This window comes from Oryctolagus cuniculus, chromosome 3 (genome assembly GCF_051225735.1).
Source record: "Oryctolagus cuniculus isolate XC-2025 breed Fujian yellow rabbit chromosome 3, ASM5122573v1, whole genome shotgun sequence".
Classification (NCBI taxonomy): Eukaryota; Metazoa; Chordata; class Mammalia; order Lagomorpha; family Leporidae; genus Oryctolagus; species Oryctolagus cuniculus.
The window spans coordinates 89,483,585-89,511,298 of NC_142869.1; the positions used below are offsets into that span (position 1 = coordinate 89,483,585).

General features: G+C 44.3%; 1 protein-coding gene across 10 annotated transcripts in view; it reads right to left on the reverse strand.

The window, feature by feature from the left end:
* The window catches only part of FMNL2 (formin like 2), a 337,175-nt gene extending 310,856 nt beyond the window's left edge, over positions 1-26,319 (reverse strand). For all 10 annotated transcript variants that reach the window (XM_051849554.3, XM_051849553.3, XM_051849548.3 and 7 more), the window contains exon 1: positions 26,186-26,319. In XM_051849554.3, the coding sequence (XP_051705514.1) occupies positions 26,186-26,302 (117 nt within the window). In that variant the 5' untranslated portion in view covers positions 26,303-26,319. The remainder of the gene's footprint in view (positions 1-26,185) is intronic.
* Positions 26,320-27,714: the final 1,395 nt, after the last annotated feature.

Sequence of the window (27,714 nt, forward strand, 5' to 3'; positions counted from 1 at the left end):
GGACAGAATCCGGTGCCCTGACTGGGACTAGAACCCAGGGTGCCGGCACCACAGGCGGAGGATTAGCCTACTGAGCTGCGGCATCGGCCCTGTTGAATGAATTTTAATCTTGATATTTATTGAATGGCAGAAATTCCTGCAGGATCTGACTACTCAATGTGGTCTGAATTTCCAAGCAACCCAATTCTTAGCCCAGGCTGCTGTTTTGCTTGTAAACTCACTTCTCCATAAGTAATACCTAAGTGGAAGGTAGCCCAGTAGTGTCTGAAGCTCCTCAGACATCTACAACAGGATCATTCATACACCAGAATAATAACACAAATCATATGGACAGGTGTTTGGCACAGTGGTTAAATGTCACTTGGGATGCCCCCATCCCATACAGGAGTACCTGGATTTGAGTCCTGGCTCTGCTCTTGCTTCAAGCTTCCTGCTAAGGCGCCCCTGAGAGATAGCAGGTGATTGCTCAAGTACTTGGGTCCCTGCTACCCATGTGGCCAGACTCAGTTCTTGGCTCCTGGCATCAGCCTGACCCAGTCCTGGCTGTTACAGGCATTTGGGGACTAAACCAGCGCATGGGAGATTGTGATTCATTCTCTCTCTCTCTCTCTCTCTCTCTCTCTCTCTCCACCTTCCACCTTCCACCTTCCACCTTCCACCTTCCACCTTCCCTCCCTACACTTTTTTCTTTCATATAAAACATAAAACAAAATCTAATGGTATAAACTGTAATATAAACATCAAGAACAAAAATCAAGTATTAACTCCAAGATATGTGAGGTCTGTTAGAGCAAAATAAACTACAGATAGTTTCCTTAGCTGTAAAATATCATAAAGGTTGTCATCAAAATTAAATTTTCTTCAGGTGTTGGGCTCATTTTAGCTACTACTGAGAAGGAAAATGAAGGCCAAGGAAGTGATTTATATAGGTGAGAGCAACAATTAATGGCAAAATTAAACCCAAACATAATTCTCCTAAGCCCATTTTATTTTCATGACTCTTATCCACCTTTTTTAAGATTTATTTATTTATTTGAAAGTCAGAATTATAGAGAGACAGCTTTCCCATCTGCTGGTTCACTACCCAGATGGCCACGATGGCCAGGGCTGGGCCATACCAAAGCCAGGAGCCAGGAGCTTCATCTGAGTCTCCTATGTGGGAGTCAGGGGCCCAAGGACTTGGGCCATCTTCTGCTGCTTTTTCCAGGCCATTACCTAGGAGCTGGATTGGAAGTGGAGCAGCTGAGACTCGAACCCATGCCCACATGGTATGTCAGAGTTGCAGGCTGCACTTTACCCACCTACACCACAATGCTGGTCCCTGACCAACTTCTTAACTATAATGTTACCCCAAGGACATGATTAGAATATGTGCCTAGACAAGCAGGACAGCAAGCATGCTGAGTCCAACAATAGGGAACTACTTAAACTCTGAGATGCCCATCAGTCTAACACCTTGCAAACCCTCAGAAAGTATAACGAAAGATACGAAAAGGAGCTAGGGTTGCATCCCATACTGCAGATTCTGGTTCCAGTCCAGCTACTCCAAATTTCCAATCCAGTTCCTGTTACTGTGCACCCTGGGAAGTAGTGGATTATGGCCCATGTACTTGGTTCTTATCACCATGACAGCAACCTGGATGGAGTCCCTGACTCCAGGTTTTGCCTGATCCAGGCCTGGCTGCTGCACACATTTGGAGAGTAAACCAACAGATGACGATCTCCGTGTGTTCTCCCTGTCACTCTGCCTTTCAAATAAATCTTTTATAAATACACAGTTGTATGTGTATATGTTTGTGTGTGTCTCTCTCTATATATATAGACACACACACATATATATAAGCATACATATAATAAATACAAACAATGTTCATGATATGGAGGCATACAACCAAACAAGCCCATGTGGGAAGAATATGTGGCTATCCTGATCACTTCTTGGTCTTTTGGCTAAGATCAAATGTGTGGATATCTTGAAAAGCTCATGGAAAATGAAATTTAAAAACAATTTGAGTGCAAAAATGTTACAAACCATATGAGAAGTCTTCAAAAAGTGCATGAAAAAATTAGTACTAAGAAAAAACTATACATGGATTTAAAACATTTTCTGCATGAAAATAAATTTATGATATTTTTCCATGAATTTAAGTGTCCTCGCATTATTGGAATAAATGGAAAAAATCTTATGTTTATTTAACATTAAAGTGTAACTTGTTATATCCTATCTGATAACTTTATAATACTGAGATTTTGAAACTGTATTATTATATTTAAAAGAATTTCTCCCACCAAAGCCCTCTGCAGGATTTATACCATATCAGTGTTCTAAGACACTAAGTGCAAAAATTAAACCAGCTTGCAAAGAGTCAAGTGAGGATCAAAGGGATCAGAGTGGCACAGTTGGGATGACAGCCCCTAGATTTAAGTCACTGCAGCCCTCATGACTAAATTGTCAATCAGAAACATAAAACTTGGAAAGAGAATGATTTTATGAGAATGGTGCTATCTTGTATAGTCTGTGATGGAAAATGTAAGGTACCTAGAAACAAAGTATCAAACCACCTTCTATTGATACTAATTTGCTATTGAAGAGGAGCAAATAGAAGCAGAAACAGACTTGAGAGCCGGCACACGGCTCACTAGACTAATCCTCCGCCTGTGGCGCTGGCACCCCAGGTTCTAGTCCCGGTTGCTCCTCTTCCAGTCCAGCTTTCTGCTGTGGCCCAGGAAGGCAGTGGAGGATGGCCCAAGTCCTTGGGCCCTGCACCAGCATGGGAGACCAGGAAGAAGCACCTGGCTCCTGGCTTCGGACCGGCATGGCGAGCCGGCCATAGCGGCCATTTCGGGGGTGAACCAATGGAAGGAAGACCTTTCTCTGTCCCTCTCTCTAACTCTGCCTGTCAAAAAAAAAGAGAGAGAGAGAGAAAAAAAAAAAAAGAGAGAGAGAAAGAAAGAAATAGACATAAAAAACAGGATAATTTCTGCCGGCGCCACGGCTCACTAGGCTAATCCTCCACCTTGCAGGCCAGCACACCAGGTTCTAGTCCCGGTCAGGGCGCCGGATTCTGTACCGCTTGCCCCTCTTCCAGGCCAGCTCTCTGCTGTGGCCAGGGAGTGCAGTGGAGGATGGCCCAAGTGCTTGGGCCCTGCACCCCATGGGAGACCAGGAGAAGCACCTGGCTCCTGCCATCGGATCAGCGCAGTGCACCGGCCGCAGCGCACCAGCCACGGCGGCCATTGGAGGGTAAACCAACGGCAAAAGGAAGACCTTTCTCTCTGTCTCTCTCACTGTCCACTCTGCCTGTCAAAAAAAAAAAAAAAAAAAAAACCGGATAATTTCTGTAGAATGGCCAGCAAGGTAAGAGTGTGTTCGAAAAAAAATGCAGACACAGCCCAGAAATTATCCACAAACAATTTAGAATCGACTGCTCTAGGTTTTTGGTTTTTCCTTTCTGCTTCAATGGTAGCATTCCAATCAGTAAAAACTAAGCTTAAGATACCAAGCTGAATTTCAAACAAAACGTGTCAATGTCTGTTACTATCATTATCCAGAATCTCACCACATATGCAAACTTAAAATATACATCAGAAGCCATCAAAGAATAAAAACATTTCCTTGTAAGTGTAGTATTTTCAGGAAAAATGAGTTTCTAGAAAAAAGCATGAGGCTACAGGACCCAAATATATTAACATGCCTGCTAAAGTTAACCCTCTTCTCAGTATCCTGGAGTCTTAATTCTTCTCCACTGTAACACCATCAAAAACAAACTTTCAAACCAAATGGTTTCAATCTGAGCGTAACCACAAGAAATAGATACTGGCAACTCTGTCAGGCCTAAGGAGCAGTCTTACGAACAAATCTGAAGAGTAAACAGCTTCCCCAATATGGGCTTTATGAGCTAAGGGGTTTAAGTGCTATTTGACCATGTTGGTTCAATACCATATTACAAACTCTGGAATTTAATTACTATGTAGAGCATTTTTTCCATTGGAAATAAGTCCAAACCAACATATTCTAAAACAGAATGACACAGAAAATGAACTGTCATTCTCATTGTAAAGATAAGTATCGTTTCATGAAATTGTTTTGTGTTCCCCCACCTCCTCCCCCTTAAAGCAACTTAAAGCAACTTGTGTATACTGGACCACAAAAATGTACAACGTGGTATAGCACAAGTTGTAGACAATTAGTCTTCTTCAAAGAATCATCTTATTTCTTTTAGAGTAGGTCATGAATATTGACTTTCAGTAGATAAAACACAGATCATTTGCTAATAAAAGTGACTGATTCCAAGAAATGAGAAAGCAAATGTTCTCATTCATCCTACTGTGAACATCTCATTAATCTCATTCACCTTACTATTGAATAAGGTATGTGTGAAGAGCAGTAACGCTGTGTGTGGCTTCCAGACTTCCCTTTAACATGCTTTACTTACAATCTGTCTTTTGTGATAGAATACTGAGTCACTAACACATCAGTGAAATTCCACTTTAATAAGCAGCGGCTTGGGGTTACAGTCTGCAGATTTACCGAGGGATGTCTCCTTCCTAAGCTGTACCTACTCCAGGCTCTCCAGCCTCATTCACACCTCTCCCTCCATCTTCACTCAGAGTAGAGCACATTTATTGAACATAATGCTATGGAGTCCAAGTGCCTTGTTCGACTCCCACTCAACTACTTCCTAAGTAAATTATTATAACACCATCGTATTGTTGTGAGAAATACACAGAACAACGCACAGTGAAAGCAAGCCATCAAAAAGTGGTAGTGATTATTAGTAGAGAAATTGTCATTTGTACTAGAGAAATTGTCATTTGAGCAAACTAACAAAAACGACAGCAGAATACACAAATTTCTCCCTTCTTCCAAAACTGCTCAGTGATTTTGTAAGTGGTGATGGATAAAGTGCTGGATATTAACAGTCTTTTCACCATGAGATCTTAGGTTTGATCATTAGTACTGAAGCTGAGTTCTCTGCATGTCCTTTCTCACTACTGCCCCTGGCTTTTAAGAGAAAGAAAAAAATCAACTTCATACTTACTTCCTGCTGACTCTCCAGCTTCCTTGAATTGTTTGTATTTGTTAAATATATTTTAGAAAGACTCTTTGGCAAGGGCTACAAGTATAAAAATAAATGGCAAATTGAGACACGTATGTCACAATGCTTAAAGCCAGGAGCTCAACAGCTTGGGATCTCAAGCTCAAACACTGACTTTGTCACTCACTGAGTGACTTTGGATAAGTTGCTCAATCACTTTGCACCTCAGTTTCCTCTTCAGTAAAATCAAATTTCAGCAATTACAATATCTACCTCCTTGGGTTGTTGCTAAGATTAACTGCAGGCCCGGTGCTATGGTGTAGCGGGTGAAGCCGCCGCCTACAGTGCCAGCATCCCATATGCGTGCTGGTTTAAGCCCCAGATGCTCCACTTCTGATCCAGCTCTCTGCTATGGCCTGGGAAAGCAGAAGATGGCCCAAGTCCTTGGGCCCCTGCACCTGTGTGGGAGACCTGGAAAAAGCTCCTGGCTCTGGATCAGCACTAGCTCCAGCCACTGTGGCCATTTAGGGAGTGAACCAGCAGATGGGAGACTTCTCTCTCTCCTCCTCCTCTCTCTCCTTCTCGGTGTAACTCTTTCAGATAAATAAATAAATCTAAAAAAAAAAAAAAAAAGATTAAAATGCATTCAGATGTCAAAACCAGCACAAAGACTCAATAAATACTAGGTATGATTACAATATCAAGTTTTCCGCAAATAATCCTAATCTATACTCATTTCAAAGTTTAAATTGGATGCAACTAATTTTCAGTTGTGTTTATGTTTCTGAATCTCATCATGAGTGATATATTGTAAAGAAATATGTTGTAAGCTCCCAAATGACAGCTTGCTATTAGTATTCATATCAAGCACCAAGTAGATACTAAAAAGTATTTGTTAAATCATGAATACATAGGTACAATCAATGTAGACAATGGCGATGAATTCCACTAACATCAACTGCACCAAGAGAAAACAGTAACCTTAGGGAGTACTTCAACTTCACCATCACTCAAGTTGAAGATGGGCATGCCCAGGACCCAAACCACACTTTTCAGCATGTATACCTGAAGAAAATGTCAATCTGTGTATCAAGTAACTTATACAAGGACTGAGGTTGCAATATTACTTGTAATGGGAAGCTATAAGTAATCTTAAGTGTCTATCAATAGGGAAAGAGATAGCCAATTCTCATTACTTAGGGTTGGTTTTTGTTGTTGTTGTTAAGATTTATTTCTTTATTTTGAAAGTCAGTTACAGAGATAGAAGGAGAGACAGAGAGATCTTCCATCCACTGGTTTACACCCAAGATTGCCACAACAGCTAGTGCTGGGCCTGGCCAAACCCAGGAGCTTCTGGGTCTCTCACTTGGGTGGCAGGGCCCAGGTACTTGGGCCATCCACTGCTGCTTTCCCACGTGCTTTAGCAGGGAGCTGAATCAGATGTGGAGCAGCCAGGACGCGCACTGGTGCCCATTTGGGATGCTAGCATTGCAGGTGGCAACTTTTAATCACTACATCACAACCCTGGCTACAAAGTCACCACATACACTGCACTAATATTTTACTACTGCTCCAAAGGAAAATAGAGGGTTAGGGTCCCCAGACTTATGGTCACAACATTTTTGTCACCTCCTTGAATGCATAAATCCATGTTAAGTGTGTTTCTGTTTAAAGAAACCTTATTTAATAATTCCTTATTGATTCGTTAGCACTGAACTCACAGCCAACAGCTCTCTACCACATACCTGAAAGCAGCCAATGGAACACACACCCCTTTCTAATGCTCTTCACAACCTTCCTGCACTTGGAACATGGGACAGCATTTCAGCCTCACTCTTAGAGGCCATTTTAAAGAGCAACATCACCCAAGACCCCAAGAATGTCAAAGACGTGGCTAGGGACTTTGCAAGGGGCAAAGGCCCTAGCATAAGTAAGCAAGGCTTAGACCTTAGCATAAATAAGCAGGCTAAGACCCACCTTGTTCAGTTTCAGCTATGAAATGCACAGACTGACTGAACTCTGTGGTCCAAGAATGCTTGGTTGGAGGGTTACAATACTGTGTTGGTTTTGGGCTTACAAATAGTTTTTACTGAATAGGCAAATTCAGAGTCCACAACAAATGAGGATCAACTATAAATAATTTGCTGCAATCATTAAGTGAATATGATTCAAATGTTAAATGACCTGAAGTTATATGCATCAACATGAATACCCGTCAGTCCCAAATATACAGATCTGGAAGTACAAGTAGATTGTGATATAATTTCTGTAAATTCAAAAACAAACTGTAAATTTTCCACAAATGTACCTAGAAATAACACATTCCAATTCACACTAGGTTTCCTCTAAAGACAAAGGGAAGGAAAAGAGGACACAGAGCTTACACTGTATGAGGGCTTTTTAAAAAAATTCATAGAAATGTGTATTGGAAAAAATCTGTGTGTGGATTTCAATTTTTTTGTGCCAAAATAAATTTATCTTTTACTTCCATTTTCCTACAAACTTTCTGAAGTTTCCCTTATCTGTAGCATTTTATTCCTTTAAACATGTGGGTACTTCATCCCACTGTTCTGTAATGTTGAGACTATTTCATGAAGAACATGCCCATTCAAGCTATTTCTCAGGGACACACACTACAGAGCACACAGGTGTAGCACTTGCAGCACTAACTTGCAGAGGGAGGATCCTGCATGAAATCGCTGCTCATCCTAGAACAGTGCTACAAACCACGTAACAGCGTGACAGATGACAACCATTACAAAGGTCTGTTTGCACAGAAGGAAAGAACGCCTGTCAGACAGAGAGATGAAAAGAAGAGACAAAGGGTCAAATTTTCATTTCTAGATGCACCCTGCCTCTCTGTTCCTTTGAAGTTCATGAGAGTTTCTTCCCAGAAGGACAATATACAGCACAGAGCAGAATGAGCCAAAAGCAAGCTTAGTCACCAGGACATGGAAAAAAAAAAAAAAACTGCAAAAAATTAATCCTAAAGTAGGGGAGAAGGTGTTGGAAGGAAACGGCCTATGAATGGAAACTTAACACAACGGTAATTCCTACAGCCAAAGACCGGGAAGACCCATCAGGGTCTTATTTTCACTGGGATAAGGAATAATTTTCGTGGGGCAATGAAAAAGATATCATGGAACTCCCAACTTTGTTTCTGCTCAAGGGAAAATGATGCTGTTATGTTCCATTTTAAAATTCTCCTCTTTGTTCACTTTTGGCAGTTACCACCCTGAGCATTAGGGTGAAGTCTAGCACCCTGCCAAAAATACCAACATTGTGATTGATGTGTGATTCAAAAAAGCTGTCAAAATGGATACTCCAAAAAGGAATGAGTCACATGGATGGGCCAGGCATGTTAATATTTTTGTACCACATTATAATCCTTTTCATCTGGACTTTCTTAGAGTTGGCTTATTACTTCCTTTCATGTGATTCTAAGCTGACAAAGGGCTATAGGAAGTGGCACAAGAAGCCTGACAGAATGGGTTCATACCTTCATTACTAAAATCCAAAAATTTAAGGTTATTTGATATGGAAATAGGGCACCAAGAAAAACATTCACAAAGCTTTAGCCTATGTGATTTAAGAACTCTCCAGGGTCTGAGAACACAGAGAATTTTATCTCACAATAGCCTGAAAGTGCTATCAAATATTCTTTTATCTTATGAGCTTAAAGTATATTGTCACTACAAAATTTAGGGCAAAAGTGACATTTATCAACTGAGCTAAAATGAGCAATTTTTCTCACAGGAAAGTAAAAATGAAGAATGAATCTTCAGAAAATTCTGGGCTCTCATTTCTGGATGCTTGTAGTGTTTTCATTTGATTTGGGACTGGCCTGTTTCACAAACTTAGCTCTGTCTGATTCAGCAAGATTGCAGGACATAACCCAAACATTAATATAGAAACTTCTGGCAAAAAGTAGAGTAAGGAGTTACTAGAAGAATGCAACCTGTAATGCCTTTGCTTCACAAAGTCAAATGGCATTGTATTATTGATTTGAAACAATACAGCTTTCATTAAACAATGTTCTTAAACAGAAAACCATCTGCAAGTAAATTACAAAAAAAAATTTTTTTAACCACCACTGAAATTCAGAATCAAGTTCAAATGACTCCATCCAATCCCAAATGAAGCTGGAGCCAAACAAAACATCAACAGCAGTTTCTTCAAGGCTCAGATGGTCATGACCTTGAATGTATTTACTTATGTGAACTAGCAGCTTAGTGGTCATAGCACTGGACACAGCATGGTGGTTGTCTGCTCCAATTATGAAAACAGTGACACTTCCATTAGGCTCTGAAATGGAACAGTCCAATACATCAAACACCAGAGTCATTTTTCTCAATAGCACAAAATACACATGAGATAAAATATCCAAGTAGAGGCTGCACACATGGCTCAGATCTTCGGAAACATTCAATGTCCCAGAGAAGGCAAAAATGAAAAGCACAAAGCACCATCAACTCGATTATGGACACTCAAGGGCCCTGCTTATTATCCCTCACATTTGAGGATAATGATGACTTAATTCAAGTGACTTGTGAAAAATGCCACAGTCCCATTAGCATCAGTAGCTTAGACCCTAAAGCCAGTGCTGAATCAAGCAAAAATTTAAAAAATAGCGAGGGGTTACAAAACAATCAGACCCACCAGTTTTCATGAAGTGCTTACAGTGACTGGCACAACTCAATGCTACTAATCAACATCATTTCAGAATCACAACAACCGAAAGAGGTGACTCACACAGCAGACATGGTTTACCCAGGCCTAGAAAGGCCAATCAATTCTAACTGGGAAAAGCCTGATTCAAACTTGGGCCTAAATCCCAAGTTTGAGTTATTTTCCAATAAGTCTTCCCCTACTCTTTCTTAAAAAAAAAAAAAAAAAATTTATTTGACAGGTAGAGTTACAGAGAGAGGGAGACAGAGAAAGAGAGGTCTTCACTCCTGGTTCACTCCCCAAATGGTTACAACAGCTGGAGCTGAGCCCGATCCAAAGCCAGGAGCTTCTTCCTTGTCTTCCACACAGGTTCAGGGACCTAAGCACTTGGGCCATTTTCCACTGCTTCCCAGGCCATCAGCAGAGAGCTGGATCTGAAGAGGAGCAGCCGGGACACAAACTGGTGCCCATATGGGATGCTGATGCCATAGGTGGAGGCTTAACCTACTACGCCACAGCGCCAGCCCCAGTAAGTCTTTAATAATTAAGCTACATACCCTGATAGGAGGTCCAATGCCAGTATTTCATGCAATGAGTTTTGTGGGAAAGACTACAAGCTCTCTAGCAAAGAGGGAGGTGGGGACGGCAGCAGTGCTGTGGCGCAGTGGGTTAATGCCCTGGCCTGAAGCACCAGCATCCCATATGGGCACGGGTTCTAGTCCCAGCTGTTCTTCTTCCAATCCAGCTCTCTGCTATGGCCTGGGAAAGCAGTAGATGATGGCCCAGGTCCTTGGGCCCCTGCACCCGAATGCGAGAACTGAAAGAAGCTCCTGGCTTCACATCAGCACAGATACAGCCCTTGCAGCCAACTGGGGAGTGAACCAGTGGATGGGAGACCTCTCTCTCTCTGCCTCTCCTCTCTCTGTGTAACTCTGACTTTCAAATAGATAAATAAATCTTAAAAAAAAAAAAAAAAGCCTTGTTATTTAAAAAAAAAAAGTGTGTATGGAGGGAGGTGACACTTGCAATCCAGAGTAAAGCTCATTGAACACCCCGAATCCAAAAACCCAATACCTGAAACTTTGAGCTTCAGCTCCAACTGAAGCTGTAAATCTTAACTGCCTATCAACAGGGTAAGAGATCACTGATTCTCATTATTTGCAATACACTGAGTTTTGGAGCAGTTCAGAATACTCAGCTGATGAAGTCTACATATATTCTGGTCCCAAGCATTTTGTATAAAGCACACTCAACATGCACAAGCACTGTTTTTGGCCAAATTCATTCAAGTTGTTTGCATAGACGCACTTAGTCATGCATCTGGATTTGAAGCATTCAGGCATAGAACAGAACTCATCTTGTCAAAGATTCATATATTCTAGCTATTAGCCAAATTAAATTAACTTGTCAAGACTTATCAATGCATCCTAAAATGTTATAAAACCTTCATCTTAATCTATCCTTTTATAGCACATTATATACATAGCACATATGTATGTGAAAAGTGCTGTTTAAGATTCTTATTGTCTTTAGGTCATGCCTATCTCTTGCACAAGGAAGTTAACTCCAAAGGCAAAGAGGCTGCTTTATTCACCTATGTGTCCCAGCATCTTAATGGCACCTTGTAGGGCTGGCGCTATGGCGCAGTGGGTTAATGCCCTGGCCTGAAGCGCCAGCATCCCATACAGGCGCCAGTCCGTGACATGACTGTTCCACTTCCGATCCAGCTCTCTGCTATGGCCTGGGAAAGCAGTAGAAGATGGCCCAAGTCCTTGGGACCCTGCACCCGCATGGGAGATCTGGAAGAAGCTCCTGGCTCCTGGCTTCGGATAGGCACAGCTCCGGCCATGGCGGCCAATTGGGGAGTGAACCAGCAGGTGGAAGACCTCTCCCTCTCCCTCCCTCTCTGCCTCTCCCCTCTCTGTGTATCTCTGATTTTCAAATAAAGAAAGAAATCTTTAAAAAAAAAAAATAGTGCCTTGTTTGGTACAAACATACAAACAAAACATTGGTTTTACGAAACTAGAGGTTACATAGGATTTGTTTCTAAAAAACAAGCAATCCCCAGCATAAGACCTAGTAACACAAGATAATAACAGTTGTTCCTCACACAAGGAGGTTCAAGTTGATGGGTTATCACTGAGGGCTGAGCAAAAGGCTTCTTACACAGCCTCTGCACTGTAACAACACAGCCATTTTACTAGGGACATTTAAAAACACAAAGGTTCAGAAACAGTTGTCTGAAAGAGCCTTCAGAAAGCCTTCAGAGGACAACTGTTCCTAGAAAAAAAGCCAATTTCATCACAAGCTTATTTGGCCTTTACTATTTCAACAGTGGACAGTGCCTCATTCATCCAGTTCTTATTTTATCTCTAGGTTTTGGGGGTGGGGGGAGAAGGATATATAGTAACTGTTGGTTGTGGCTCTATAACAACAAAGGGAATACAGGCTGAACAGATGTTGAAGTTGTCATGCCAGGGCTTTCAATGTATTGGGAAACATTATATTTACGTGCATGCTTTATACTACGTTTATTAGTTTCTATAATTTCTAGTCAAAACAGTGTGTTAGCAGCACAGCTTTTGAGTCAACAAAGTTTGATTTCCAACTACAGTGCCAATCAGAAACACGGCTCCTCAGGCAAGTTAACTTTTCTAATCCTGAGTCTCTCATAGACCAAACGGTGACAGGTACCTATTTTTCCTATCTCCTGAGCTATCTTTCATGTTTACAGAAATGGAGAAGGTACAAATAAATGACTTGCACGGATTGAACGGACATTTAACCCCACTTGAGGGCTGCCAGAAAATCCTCACAAGAAACAAACCCACTAACACAGATTTAAAGACTTCCTGTGATACCGAATGCTGGGAATCTGCAGGCAAGCAAAGATATATTAGAATTCCCGGGCCATTCTCTAGCCACTGCTGGAGGTCTGGAGTCCAGCAGGCACAGGGGCCTGAATGCCCAGGCATCTGTACACACACTTTGCTTTTGTGGCCTCTCCTTTAGTCAAGCTCAAAGGCTCTGAAGTTCAATGTGCATAAGAATGACCTCCTAGGGTTATTTCAGTACAGACTCTTACTTTTATGAGCAACTTAAGAGGATTTGAGAGATAATTTTAACTACATAACAACTTTCACCAAATTGAATGTCTATATAAAATCCTTAGATGCCCTTAAAATTCAACAATTGTTTAATGGAAAGAGAAAAAAGAAAGGATTTGAGCCACAGCCAGTAGCAAGTTACAGCAATAAAGTAATTTCTGTCTATCTTGCCTGCCCCAGATCCACGCGTGGCTTTCAGCAGATAAAACAGGCCGTTCTAAGAATCTGCAGTCAGAGCACCTTCCCGGAGAAACTGCTCATACTAACCAAATACTCCATTCTCAAACCAGGTGCCCCAAGAGCTGAACAATGACAGTCCTGAAATGATAATTCGCTAAGACAATCATCTGAATTCAACAAGAAGCAGAACGGTACCTGCACAAAGCCACTTAGCAGCAACAGCTCTGTTAGGCTAACACAATCAGAGGGGTCAGACTCCTGAGCTTCTACACTGAGGTTTCTCCCCTTAGGCAAGGCCTGAAGCCCACCAGGCTGAGCACATCCACAAGCTATTCTCTGCACTGGCCCCAGGGTCCGCAGAACCCCAGCCTGAGAGCAGGGGGAGAAACTAAAGGCACTGGGCTGCTCCTGCCAGAGGGCTCTTCTCTCATCACATGCTGGCTGCCTGCTCCTCACACAGATCTTAACTGAAAGGGCTCCCCGCCCCTGCCCTTCCCCCCACCCCACCCCTGTTTTATTCCTCCCATATCAGCACTTGCCAGCATATGAACAGTTGCATCTGTGGACCTCTGCACCCCTTTCCTGTCCAACTTCCCCACTGCCGTCTCCCACTAAGCTCTAAATTCCTCAGACAGCCAGTCTTGTCCTGCACTTCATCCTGCAGTGCCCACAACATTGTCATGCACACAGTAAGTACTCAATAAATACTTCTGGGGCTGTCTGATTGAAGTATAAGCCCTTCATAAACTGTACCTAAGGAGCAAAAGTGCACAATATAGCAGGAAAAAAGTGCAGTGTAGCAGTGGTTGGAACTGAGCTGGAATTTCAAAACAGGACACACAAAGCACACAAAAAGGATTTGCTCTCTAACCCTCGAAGTTTAATGTATCTCCATCTACACTGATGAGGCAGCTCTCAAAGCTTGTTTTGTTGTTGTTTTCCCAGCTACTCCTGAGCCCCTTGAGACCAAGGTCAGTTTCTGCAGCAGATAACACACACTGGACTCAGACAAAATAGATAATGTATAGTTAATGCATTTATCAGAGGGTATATGGAAAATGAACAAGGAACAGATGGCATCCAATAACTCAGAAAACATACACAGTACAGGACAACAGAAAAGTCAAGTTCTCACATCAGACATGCCTGCATTCAACTCCTGCCTCCACTATCTGGGAGTGGCCACTTAATCACTCAGAGCCCCACTCTTCCACCTGTCAAAAGAAGACAGAAGCTCGCTCTCTCAGCAGGTCATCAGGTACATCAGAGATAATGCACAGAAAGCACCTGACTGAGCACAAGCGTGCTCATGAACATCACCTTCTTCCACAGTAGGATGCTCTGGGGAATTGCTGTAGCAAGTCCTAAAACAGAAGCACAAACCTCAGCCTTCTAATTTATCTTCCAGGCACCCAATGTCATGCCCTGTGAGTATCATTTAACAAAAACCCTTAGATACAGAAGGCAGTCTGAGAGCACTATGCAAACAGACCAGTGCTCAAGTGCCCAAACAAGGAATGCTGCTCATTTAAATTTGCCTCACTCTAAATAAAAAAATAAATAAATAAATAAATAAAAAAAGGAATGCATCTCACTTAAGCCCCTTCCTTCTTTCCTTCTGTGACATCCACTTACTCAATGACAGTAGTTATGACATCCAGCTTAACAATGCTGACAAGCCATCAATTTTCTTTGGTCATTGCAACTACCCTCTTTTTCTTCCCCAAACTCCCAAGTATTCCGTAAACAGCCAAGTGAAAGGGCAGGCATTTGGCCTAGCAGTTAAGATGCTGGTCAGAACCCCACATTTGGTATCAGATGGAGTACCTGAGTTTCATACTCAGCTCCAGCTCCCGACTCCAGCTTTTCTGCCAACACATACCCTGAGTAGAAGCAGCGCTGGTTCAAGTAATTGGGTTCCTGCCTCTCATGTGGGAGACTTGGTTTGAGTTTCTGGCCCCTGGCTTTGGCTCAGTCCAGTCCAGCCCAGCCCTCAACCATTGTGGGCATTTGGGGAGTGAACCAACAGATCAGAGTGTGTTCTCTCAACTGCCTGTTCTCTCTTTTCTCTCTGTCTCTCAAACAAATACATTTTGGAAAAGTTTTTTACAACAAAGAACAAGCCAAGCAGCTTTTTTTTAAAAATGAGAGTCCAGTAAAGCAAGAAGCCAAGTTGTTATCAAACACTCAGTGTTCCTGGACACTGACTATAAGCAAGTGATACGGGGAATACCAAGATGAATAAGGATCTGTGACAAAGTGTCATTTCAACACAAAGGCAAGGTGTGTGCAATTAACAGTCAGCCAAGTGTGGTCAGTTAACTAGGTTCCCCAGTAGCTACTCAAATTCCCAGCCCTCTGTGAGCAGGCAGCTTCTCTAATCAAGTCGGTAATTATCTGCCGAGACCTTCCCTGGGCCAAGCACTGCATGGAAAAAAGAAAAGCTGCCAGGACCTGTAAGACTTGCTGCTTGCCTTCCAGGAGCCTGCAATGCCAACTGGAAGATAAAACAAAGACAAGCAGATGGCTAAGAATGTGATGCAGGCTACAAAGCTATACATAAAAGCATCTCCTTAGTTTATAGTCCCAAGTACCTCCTAAGAGAGCTAATTCGTACTATAAAGAGATCAAAGGGAGCAGAGTTGTTTTTCCCACCTCCCTTGAGTTCAGTGGGCCTCCAAGGACACTTGGAAAAGGTGGGATTTTGGAAGGACCTTGAGGGCTGCACACAGTGTCAGCAGGCAGAGCCCGCCAAGGGAGCCCATTTAAGCAGGGAATCATCATGAGAAAAGATACAAAGGAGAGCAAGTGCAGACTTGCTTGGGGGGAGGAGGGCAGGAGTAAAGCAAACTCAGAGACCTATAAAGAAACACAAGAGGAGACAGGTCTGGCCAAACTGTGGCCAGCTTCAATGAGAAGGCTAGGAGGGACACAAACTGCAGGAGAATAAGGGAGGCAAACCATCAACAAGAAACATCAATGTCTGGAATAACGTCTAACAGTGCTTTGATGGGCAAAATGAACATGATGAAATTCATAGTATTATTAATATTTCCAGATTCACCAAGAAAAGATAAAAGATAACAGGAATTTAAGTTGAAAGGAAAAACACAAAACTTCTGTGTAAGTATATAATTCCAAGCACTGATGCTCAAAATTGCAAATGCTCATTTTCACTGTGGAAATCCCTCCCCAGTTATGCTTTACTCTAGGATCTATGTCAAAATGAAAAACATTTTATACATACACTCAAAAATACCATTAAGGTTATCAATGATGATATAACTAAAAGCAGCCAGAAGACACTGTGATCTCAATGTTTCCTAATGGTTAGGCCTACTTGGCCATAGGAAGTCTCTCAAAGGAAATGGTGGAAACCTCATGGTTCGAAATCATTTAGAATCAGACCACAAGGCACAATCCTGTGGCTCCTTTCTTCCATGTAAGCATGGCCACTGGGAAAGTAAGTTCAACTGAGTGCCTGGCTGGGAAGGCCAGGACCCAAGTCCAACCACATTTGAAAAACTGCTTGGAGGGTGAGACTAATTCCTGAGCTGAGGGTTGGTTACAACGACATGCCCAACTTGGGTAAAGATTTTAAGATGTATTTATTTATTTGAAAGAGTTACAGAGACAGAAGGAGAGGCAGAAGAGAGAGAGAGAGATGATTCACTCCCCAGACAGCTGCAACGGTGAAGCCAGGAGCTTCTTCCACGTCTCACAAATGGGTAGCAGGGGCCCAAGCACTTGGGCCATCTTCCCCTCCTTTCCCCCGGCCATAAGCAGGGAGCTGGATCCAAAGTGGAGCAGCTAAGCCTTGAACCAGTGCCCATATGGGATGCTGGTGTCACAGGTGGTGATTTTACCCACTGCACCACATTACTGACCCCAGGGAAATTATTTTTTTAAAAGATGACCAGGCAAGATCCTTTGAAACAAACAAAAATTGCTAAATTTCTACATTATCAATAGGAGAATTACAAGGAACCAAACTTGAAATTTCTAATTATTAGTAAAATAACAAAAATCTTTGTCTAATGTTAAAGAACTGTTTCATTAAATGCCAATTGGGGCCTGAGAAACTCACCAGTAATTGGGAGACTTCTGTGCCAAACCAATGTTTTCCAAAAAGTCTCATCTGAGACTCACACACTCTGCTGGGAAAGTAGTGTGCCGAGGCTGAACACTGGCATATGCAAGGGTTCCACACACACAGGAGGCCTCACAGCTCTAAGTGGTCTCTGCGTTTGCATTCAGATGTCAAGGAATCAACAATTCCAAGTGTGTGACACCCTGATCCCAAGACATTAGTACTGAATCAGCATCCTAGGCTCACCAGGCAGAAGCCCATTGGAATAAAGAACCCACATTAGTCAAATAACCCACTGTCACCAAAAAGAGAAAGGTTCATTGGAAGGAGTGGAAAGCTGACAACATCAGGGATTAAAAGGACCAGAAATCAAACTGACCTATAAAGCCATGCACCTGATTCAGCATCTTTATGTTTGGGTTCTCCAGCTTTCACCAATAAGACATTTGATGGCATTGAACTTACTGGGCAAAGTAGGTGTTGCCATGGTACAAATCTGATCATGTTCTATTAGTTACCATAGTGCATATATATATATATATGCATGAGAATATTACATAACATTATTTAATGAAAGCAGATGAGAAAAATGTACAATGTTTCTGCCATTATAAAATAGTCCTCTTTACCTTCCTTTAACATTCTATCTAAATCCATACCTCCCCTCACTCTGTTCCCAATTACCAGAAAAATGTATCCAGTCATAAATCAACTACCTACATTTCCTTGAAAGATTTTCTTATATTTCTAAATGAAAATGAGACAATAATTGCTTCTCTCAGTTCCAGAAAACCACATATGCTGCCCTCAAACCCCAAACCATAAATGCTCCAGATTATAAGAGGAATGTCTATTTGCTTATGTTATAGCTAATAAAGGAGTGACTAGAGTCTTGCACTGCGAACAATCAGCTCATTCTTGACCTAGCATCCTATTTATCTTTCTATTCTCAAAGCTAATTGCTTATATAAGCATGCCAATTTGCCTTGATTATAGGATTCTTAATAAATGAATGTTGTTTACATTTCACAACTGTATTTGAATTTCACTCCAGGAAGCCAAGCTCATCAAGTCTTTGTAAGTGGTAAAACCAGAGATCAAAGCAGAAGGCCTGCATTGAACCAACAAACAATTAGGCTTGAGAATGGAGGCCCAAGCAAAAATACATTTGATGTATTGATTATTCTACTCCAGAGGTACAGCTGAGGGTTGCTATTTAATGTCAACCATACTATACAGAACTTTCCCTGAAATTTTTCATTTTGATCATTTGATGGTCATTTCCTAAACAGTAAATAATTACACCATCTAATAGATTTTGAACCTAGTCTTCTATGTTTCTCTAGGAAAAATATTTGTTTTTTCTTTAAGATTTATTTATTTATTTGAAAGGCAGAGTTATAGAAAGGCCGAGGCAGAGACAGAGACAGAGGTCTTCCATCCACTGGTTCACTCTCCAGATGGCTGCAACAGTGGGATTTGAGCTGATCCAACGCAGGAGCCAGGAGCTTCTTCCAAGTCTCCCACGTAGGTGCAGGGGCCCAACTTCTACTGCTTTCCCAGGCCATAGCAGAGAGCTGGATCGGAAGTGGAGCAGCCGGGACACAAACCGGCACCCACATGGGATGCCAGCACCGCGGGTGGCGGCTTTAACTGCTGCACCACAGTGGCAGCCCCAGGAAAAATATTTGTATTTCTTAAACAACTTTTTTTTTCTCCACTTTGTTTACTTTTCCAAATTTTCTCTTATTTCTTCAACAATCTCTTTCATATATACACATTTTTCACCAGTTCTAATTTACAGAGCAGGAGAGCACTGTAGCACAGTGGCTCTCAACCTGGGTTTCACATTTAAATCTTCTTGAAAGCTTTTACAAATCCCAATGCTCAGGTTATACCCTAGTCAAATTTATCACAATTTCAGGAGAGGGAGCCCCAAGCATCAGTGTTTCTGGGGCTCCCCTAGGGAATGTCAAAATGCAGCCAAGTTTGAGAATCACCGTTCTATCAATCACTTCCTTATTCTACCCCAAAGAAAGTGCCCTCAAAGTTCCATGGAGAAAAGACAACCAAGGAGGGGCCGGCGCTGTGGAGTAGCAGGTAAAGCTGCTGCCTGCAGTGCTGGCATCCCAGATGGGCGCCGGTTCGAGACCTGGCTGTTCTACTTCCCATCCAGCTCTCTGCTGTGGCCTGGGAAAGCAGTAGAGGATGGCCCAAATCCTTGGGCCCCTGCACCCACATGGGAGACCCAGAAGAGGCTGCTGGTTCCTGGCTTCGGATTGGCACAGCTCCAGCTGTTGCGGCCAACTGGGGAGTGAACAGCGGATGGAAGACTACCTCCCTCCTCCCCACCTCCATCCCGCCTCTCCTCCTCTGTGTAACTCTAGCTTTCAAATAAATAAAAAATTAAAAAAGGAAAAAGAAAAGACAACCAAGGAAGGAGCCAGGTTCCTGAGCAAACTCTCCATCTACGAAACACATGAGACAGATGAGATCTGTTATTTTCAGGAACCATCAGTCACATCTTAGCGTCCAGCACCAGGCACACCGTCCAAAATGTGAACTATCTGACACCTTCCCAAAGTCAACAAGCTCTTAGTGTAAGCCAGGTTATGGGCACCATCTGCTGCACAGGAATCAAGGGAGCTCAGTTCTGGAGGCAGCAGGGCCTAAGCATCTCCAGGCTTTCAGCTTCGTGACAACAGATATAGGGCAGCGTTTCTTCAGCTTAAAGTAGACTAAGGTTACATGTGGATTAAGAGTTATTAAGGCAGTGACCAGTTGCCAAAAGCACTGAAGATTGAGCAGGGATCACAGAAACCATAGCCACTATGTCCTAGAAAATCTAAGAAACTAGAAACCACAGAGAGTTCTGGGTAAGGTGCCCACCTGTGAGCACTGATGGGCAAGCCTTTGTTTTTTAAAAAATGGAAAATGAAGTGCACTTCTATCTGTCAACACCAAATACCATGACACCTCCAAGGAAGCACTTGGTATTTCGCAGTTTGGGGACTCCCAGCCATGCAGGTCTACACCTGTGAGCCTTAGTGGAATCACAGTCCATGACACAACATTCTGGATTATCAGTTTTCCATGGGCATTGCTTCCAAATTGTATCAGCTGGGGACCAGTGTTATGTTGAAACAGAGTTCTGGAGAGGAGGATGGGGTGACCAGGGAGGCGAGATGAAAATCATCCTGCAGTGTGGACAGAATTTTAAAAGGAAAACAAGAGCTGAGCTAGCTCGGCCCCCAGGGTTCAAGTTAAGTGCTAAAAAGATGCAGGAAGCCTTTCTAAAGAAACCAAGGACCGAGGCCTGGGGATACCCTTCTCATTTGCGGAGTATAGGACTCCAAAACGAGCTGCTCCACAATAGGGGACCTGCCAGGCCCCTGCATAGCTTATAACTCATCTTTGCTCCTTAAGCTCTTCCAGGTTGGTGGGTTTTTGGTTTGTTTCATTTTGTCAACAAGGATTCACTACTTTGTTCAAAGGATTCCAGGTACCACAGCCCTCTTGCAAAGAAGAGATGGACACTTACAGTCAGCGCCTCTTGCATTAGCCACTGTTGGGACAGATTACCTGCTTAAGTACAAAGAACAGGGAGCTCACTCTGCCTTGTCCTTATTCTCCAAGCCTTAAGGTTGAAATGAAGAGCACAATTCAGTAAGACCAAGTCCTTCAGGACACAGTTCTTACAAGGTTAATGCATTTCCAGAACTACTTTTTTTTTTCTTCAATCTTTGAGCTGAGGAGAGACCTACGAAGACACCCTTCCCTACTCTCAGGTCCTATGATTCTAAGTCCTGAACTTGCACATGACACTCACTCCAAGGAGGGTTCCTTTCGAGCCAAGACCACCCTTGCAATACTTTAGGTTTGGAAGGGCTTCTGGCCACCAACATGGTTCATGCAACTCTGCCTAAACAACTCTAATGGACAGCTCAATGTTGATTTCTTGACAACTCTAAATGTTAGAATACTTTCCCTTAGGTTCACAGTTACTGACCCTGGGCAATTCTACTCTCTAGAACATGGCTACACACTTTCCCACACATAAATTCTTCAAAACGCAAAGTCAGCTAATAGTTCACCATGTATTATGTTCTGCAAATGTTACACTTTCAACTACCATAATTTCCATCATCCTCACAACATCCCAACAGTTATGCCAAATTTTATTTCTATTTACAAGGATCAGGCAAAGATTTTAACTTGCCCAAGCTGGTGCAGCTGATGAAGATCCTTAAATCCAGTTCTCCTGACCCTCAGGCCAATTCTCTTTTCCAAATGATAGGACACAAGCAAAAGTTATTCTTAACCCTTAAGGATTTAACAGTGAGCAAACTTCCCAGATTTCACCAGTTAATACAGCTTCCAGGTTCCCAATGGAGCCAAATAATTGTATTCAGTGAATACCTTTTGATCATCTTCTATCCTAGACACTGAGATCTATTTTCACAGTTTTTATTGGCATTATGAGGAGGGGAAGTGCACGCTGATAATGATGATATGCACAGCCCTAAGCATCTATTCCCACTTTGGAGGAAAACACAGGGAGTTACTGCCTAGGGTGAAACTGCAATGGTTCAAAGTGACAACACTCCGCCCCCTTTCCACACTCTCTTTCCTTCACAACAGGAGAAAGGATCTGAGAAAACAAATCAGCAGCATCTGATGGCTTCACTCTACTCCCACTCATCCATCTGTTCAACAGACTTCACGGCAGGTGCTCTCCTTGGAAGAGGCTGAAAGGGAATACCACCTTGCAGTGGCAATCCACTTCAGTGTTAAAACTTGACCTTCCTTGTCCCTTTCATAGGTAATTACATTTGGAGTGCAAGCATTGCAATGATAGGTTGTGTCTTCCCTCTGGTTTAGAAAATCTAAATTTTCCAACCTAGGGAGAGTCTGCCTGGAAAGGAAAAGCTATAGACAAGACTTATGGACCAAATCCGTTGTTCACTCCATGCCAAAAAAGGGAAGAGCACAGTGCAGATGCCAGAAAATTTGACACCTAAAGGCAAATACCAATGCACCCCACTTTGGTGACTTCTGAGAAATTTCTGCCAATTTGATATAGTTTAAAACTTGCATTTATCAGAATTAATAGGCTTGTTTTTTTGTTTTGTTTTGTTTTGTTTTTTTTGTTTTTACTGGTAGTTAAGAGCCTTTTTTTTTTTTAACCCCCTTCATAATTCCAGGCCTAAAGAAGCATAATGCAATGCTGGGGCCCAGTAAAGTGTGGAACAGAGATCCAAATCTGGTGGAAATCCCAGATTGGTTATTTAATAACTGTATGACTTCAGACACTTTAGCTAATCATTTACACATCCCTAATGTTGCTGATGGCTCTAGCTACTGTGAGGATTAGGTGAGAATCTCTAAGTACCCGGCCTACTCAGAGTAAGTACTCTGCAATGTCCCACTCCTTAAAATGACTATGTTCAACCTGGAAAGGGATGAAAAGGAAATTGACTCAAATTCACCAGATACCAAAAGCAATTCCTGATATCAAACCTAGGATAATACTGCCCTAAACCATTACTTCCTAATCTGTCTTTTTTTAATCTGTTTGCTGTGCTGCCTAATACCTGATATCCCAGAGATACAGCAGCTAAGACAGAAGACTTAAATTTATCCTTTTTTCTGAAGATCAAAGAAAGAATTCTGAGGACAGCTCCTCAACAGAGGCATCTGAAGACTTATATTTTAAGTTGTCAGCAGCGGCAGCTAGAAAATGACTAGTGAATATTATGGGGTATGTACTCAGAAAAGGAGGATTCTTGGACAAAGAACATCAGCTGTGCTCAGTACCTTCCAAGAATCACTTCACAGCATCATCTTTGAAAATAAAGCAAAGGACTATTCGTGTGTGTAACCCCCAGAATTAGACAATGTTTAAGAAACACAGTGGAGAACCACAAATTTAATCATGAATCATAGAGCCCAAAAAAACAGGCTAATGATATACCTGTGTCAAATGTATACCCTAAAAGCAGCAAGATTCACGTAGATGACTGAATTTTTAATTTACGAGAAACACTTCCACTGAGTGTCAAATCCCACCAATGTACACACAAAGGCAGATACAAAAGTGAAAACTATACATGTATACATTAAGTCAATCATCTTTGCCCTTAAATCTAAGTTTTGTAATAATTCGTACAATAATGCTCAAAACAGATGCAAAGGAGGAGAGACTCTCCTTAGGAGAAGTAAACCCCTACGATTTGGAGCCAATAGTACTTACTGCACTCATTACTTCAGGGTCCCGGGCAGATGGGTGCAGGTGGCAAGTCCAGTAATTCATTTTCTTCTATTTAAGAACAAAAACTATTCCCTTTAAAAGTTATCCCTCCAATGATATTACCCAATAGTCTCCTACTCTGTCCTTTCCAATGCATACTCACTCATTTCATAGACTTGTACAATTTAACCCATAGAAACTGGTGAAGGGGGCAGGAAGGGGAACAGCCACTCAGAGTTTTGCTCTGTCCTAAGGCTTTCCTAACAAGCAATAAGGTGGACTTCCTTCATTTTGTTTACCCCTTCCCCAGGGCTTTAAATATGCTGGAGCCTAGAAGGAACTGTTTTCCTAGCCTGAAACAGCTCGTTAATTATTGATGTATGCCATACTTACAATGAGTTGCTTGTACACTTTTCTGCACAGTATTACTATCTAGTTCTCCTTCCAAAAACACATACAGGATCTTTACTATGTAAGAAAATAAAATTGGAAGCAAGGACAACTCAGTTCCCACTATTGAATGGTATTCTTCTGCATTAAGTACTCAGACCTCTGCCACCTAAAACCGTCTGGCATGCCAGCTTAATGTCCAGAATTGAATGGGTGAACTGATTTCTTAGGCAGAAGAAAATCAAAGTTAAGAGAATCACTTACACAACTTCAAAAAAGAATTGACTGACCACAAAATAAATCCCGGACACTTGGGACCTCTATCAGCCGGTGGTGATATTCAGGAGGGAGTCCTTCTAACTCTTCCCAGTGATTTCCCAAGAGCTACTGGAGCTGACTCAAAAAGTAAACCCCACTTTAGTGGTCCAAGGGCATCTTAACAAGAAGGTCCTGGAGCTGAGACTTGCCCAAAAGCTTTATCTCTTCAGGAAAAGTCTGTGTGTCTTTTGTTTTTGCTTTTTTGTTGGAGATGCTTAGACTGTTGTAAACAATCTTACAAAGAACTGAATCCAGTAACTGTGTGTGACACACAGGAGAGTAAAAGTAGCCACAACAACCAACGCCCCCAAGGAGCCTGTGATGTTCAACCATAAACGTCTACATCCTAAATTAGCGACTGCCAGACTTCATAGCAACACAAACCCACCATGTTAATGAGGAGACATTATTTTTCTGAAGATTCATCCATCCCATGTGTTATTAATCAGCAGGGTAACTGAACGCTCATGCAAAAAAAACTGCTATCCCAGTTGAGCAGAACTTAATTGCATTATTGTTATTATTATGGCTGCTGCACTGGTTTCCCTGGGTCCCTGGCTCCTCCACCACAAATATTCAGACACAGACAACACACATGGACGGGAAAACAGAAAACCCAGAGCCATAGGTCTGGTACGAGGAGCATTTTGAAGAGAAACGTTTGTCTTTGCAAAAACCGGTCAAGTATGCACCCAGGCTGCCTTGAGAAGCAATTAAGCCTAAGCTGTTTCATTTCAGAGTGTCCCATCTTGCACAGGGTGAGCAGCTGGGGGAGATCACAGAAAATGCAAAGCAAGACAGGCAACCTCCTCTGTCTCCCCGACAGCCGCACAATTTCCAGGTGGCCTCCATTCTCCCCAAGAGCACAAAGCTAACCTGCCCTCCAGAATAGTACGCCCAGAGCAGACCAGTCCCTTTCCAAGGCCATCCAAACGCTCAGAGTTCAGACCTCGGACGACCGATTTCTGACCTAGCACTCCAGTCCTTTCCCAAAGTAGTTAGGGTACAAGCCAAAAAGCCCCGCAGGCAATCACAATCACAATCGCCGACTGCCTCCATCCCAAGTTTCTCTCTCTCTCTCTCCGGGCGGGTTGTAAGGATAACCAGCCAGGCAGAGAGAGATGTCCGAGTTTGAGGAATAGGAATGGGACCCATCTTGCCCGCTGCCCTCCCAACCTCCCTTAAGAGATTGGGACACTGGAACTAGAATTCTTGGGACCAAACGCAGTACAGCCCCTGGCTGGGACAAGGGCGAAGCGCCACACCCTCTGCAGCTCGCCAGGCTCGGGCTGGGAGGGGCCCACAAACAGTCCCAGCAGGAAAGGGGCAAAGACAGAGGTCTTCAGAGCGTAGGATGCGAGGTGCTGAGGGAGAGGGACCGCGGGAGGCAGCGGGGGATTTGTCTGGGTGTGCAGGGGGAGGGGTCGCCCGAGCAGTCAGGACAGCTCGCAACACGTACCCGCAAAACTGCACATTTTTGTGGTTTAAGATTTAAGACCAAGGAGAAGACGCTGAGGTTCTGCCCCGCCCAGGGCCCTTCTCTCCCGCCTGGGTTTCGGAGCCCCCTCCTCGCTGAGGGACCAGGGCAGCCAACAGCTGCCGGTCTCCTCTCTCTCTTTTGGGGAAGCTCCCCCTCGCCCAAGCCGCGACATCCGCCCTCCAAGTTCGCGTCCGCTCCCCGCCCCGCGCGGCGTCTTCGGCCGGCCACCTGCGCCCATCTGCCTGGGACCCTGAAGGCCCTGGGCTGGGCGCCTGAGGAAAGGGGCTCGCGATTTTTTTTTCTTTTTTAAACAAACAAAAAAACCTTAGCGGCTTGCAGCCGCCTCCACCCGGCCCACGCCACCTTCCCTTCACGCCCACGCCGCACCTCCCGGGCACACGCGCCGCGAGGTGCCTCTCCCGCCAGACAATGGGTTCGGGGCCGGCGGGGCAGTCAGCCCGGGGCCCCCATCCCAGGACCTGGAGGCTGGCTGGGCGCGGGGGACTTCGGGGGAAAAGAGGAGAGGCGAGGTGAGGGCGGCCACAATGGGGAGGGTGGGCGCCTCCCCAGGGGACAGGAGGTCGCGCGGGGCGCAGAAGGGGAGGGGCCGGGGGTCCGCCGCGCCGCAGGTCGGGGCCCCACGCCCGGCCGCCTCACACTCACCAGCACGATGGCAAATCGCTCCTCCAGTTCCCCTGGCTCGGGCATCGGCAGCTTCAAAGGCACGTTGTGCGCCCTGAAATCGGTCTGCTGCGAATCCATGCTCCCCGCGTTGCCCATGTCGGCCGGCGCGGGGGCCGGGGTCGCTACCGGCCCCTCGCGTGCGCGTCGGAAATCAGAACAGCTCCCGGCGATCCGCTCCCCGCCCTCCGCCGCGCCCCGGCGAGTGTGCAGCGCACGCCGCTCCCTAGCAGCGCCCGGAGCTCAGCAGCCCGCCGGCCTCCCTCATGCTCTCCGCCGCCCCAACGCGGCCCCGGCCTCTCTTCCTCGCGAGGGGTCGTCAGGGCGCCGAGCGCCCCTCTGCATGGTGCGCCCCCGGCACACCGGCCCCTGCCAGCGATCGCGACCAGCAGGCGCGCGGTGCCGTTCCTCCGCCTCCCGCCGGGGCCGCCGCCGCCGCCGCTGACACTCGCAGCCCCGGACCGGCGTCCGCAGCGCTCGCTCGGCGAGCACCTGGAGCAGACAAACGCAGCTCGGCGCTCGCCGACACAATGCCCCCTCGCGGCCCCCGCCCCCGGCCCCGCTCCGCCCACCGCCCCGCGGACTGCCGGGACGCGTAGTTCCTGCCGCCAGTGTCCGCGCGCAGAAGCCACGCCCGCCCGGGAAGGCCCGCGGAGCTGGACCGCCAGCCGCCAGGGCAAGGTGCGCGCACGAGAGCCCAGCCTTAGATTCCTTTCAGCCCACCGACGGAAGGAACTGCCTCCTCTGCCTGGCCTCTGAGTCCTAGGCGCGTTTCACAAATGAATGAATGAAGGAAGCTGGTCAGTGAATCACTGTATGGGTTCTGGCCCCTGAAGTACCGCCAGTGTCCTATTCACAAGCTGGGAGGGGGTGGGCCCGGGGCTGCTTGCCTTGTTCCTTCTTCCATGTACGTGGTATGTGTTCTTTGATGTACCTGAAACCTTGTGTAAATATAGCATACTGGTGTATGGTCACGCTCTAAGAGTTGGATTCAATTCACTTCCAAACAAGCACCTGCCAAATACCTTCCACTCCTGAGTTACTGTGTTCCTTTGGTTAGAGAAAAAAAAAAAAAAAAATGGGGGGGTGGGTGGAGGGGTTGCCTCTGGCCTGAATTACTTTCCAATCAAAAAATGTTCACAAATGACCGTGTTTCGTGTGAGTTGGACATGATGACAGCGTGTTGGGCGGGGGGGTGCTTTGGGGATGAGCTTAGGCTGCAGTTCTTAGTCCTATGCCGCAGTTTTGCTTGTTGTGCTAAAAGGCTGGGCTTGACTCTGCCATCCGGGTTGTGTTTCAGACGGTAACTATCCATTCCAAAACCTTGGAGGTAGAGAGAAACAGCCTTAGAAGCGACTTTAGCTCACTGCTCATGCTGTACATTTCAAAGGCACCCCACCCCCACCCCGTTTGCCTCGTGGCTGTGTTCCTGTAGTTGGTCCCTTCTTAGTGTAAAATGGTGCTTCTTAGTCCTGGTCGTGCACCAGATTTACCTGGGGAGTTTTTTTGTG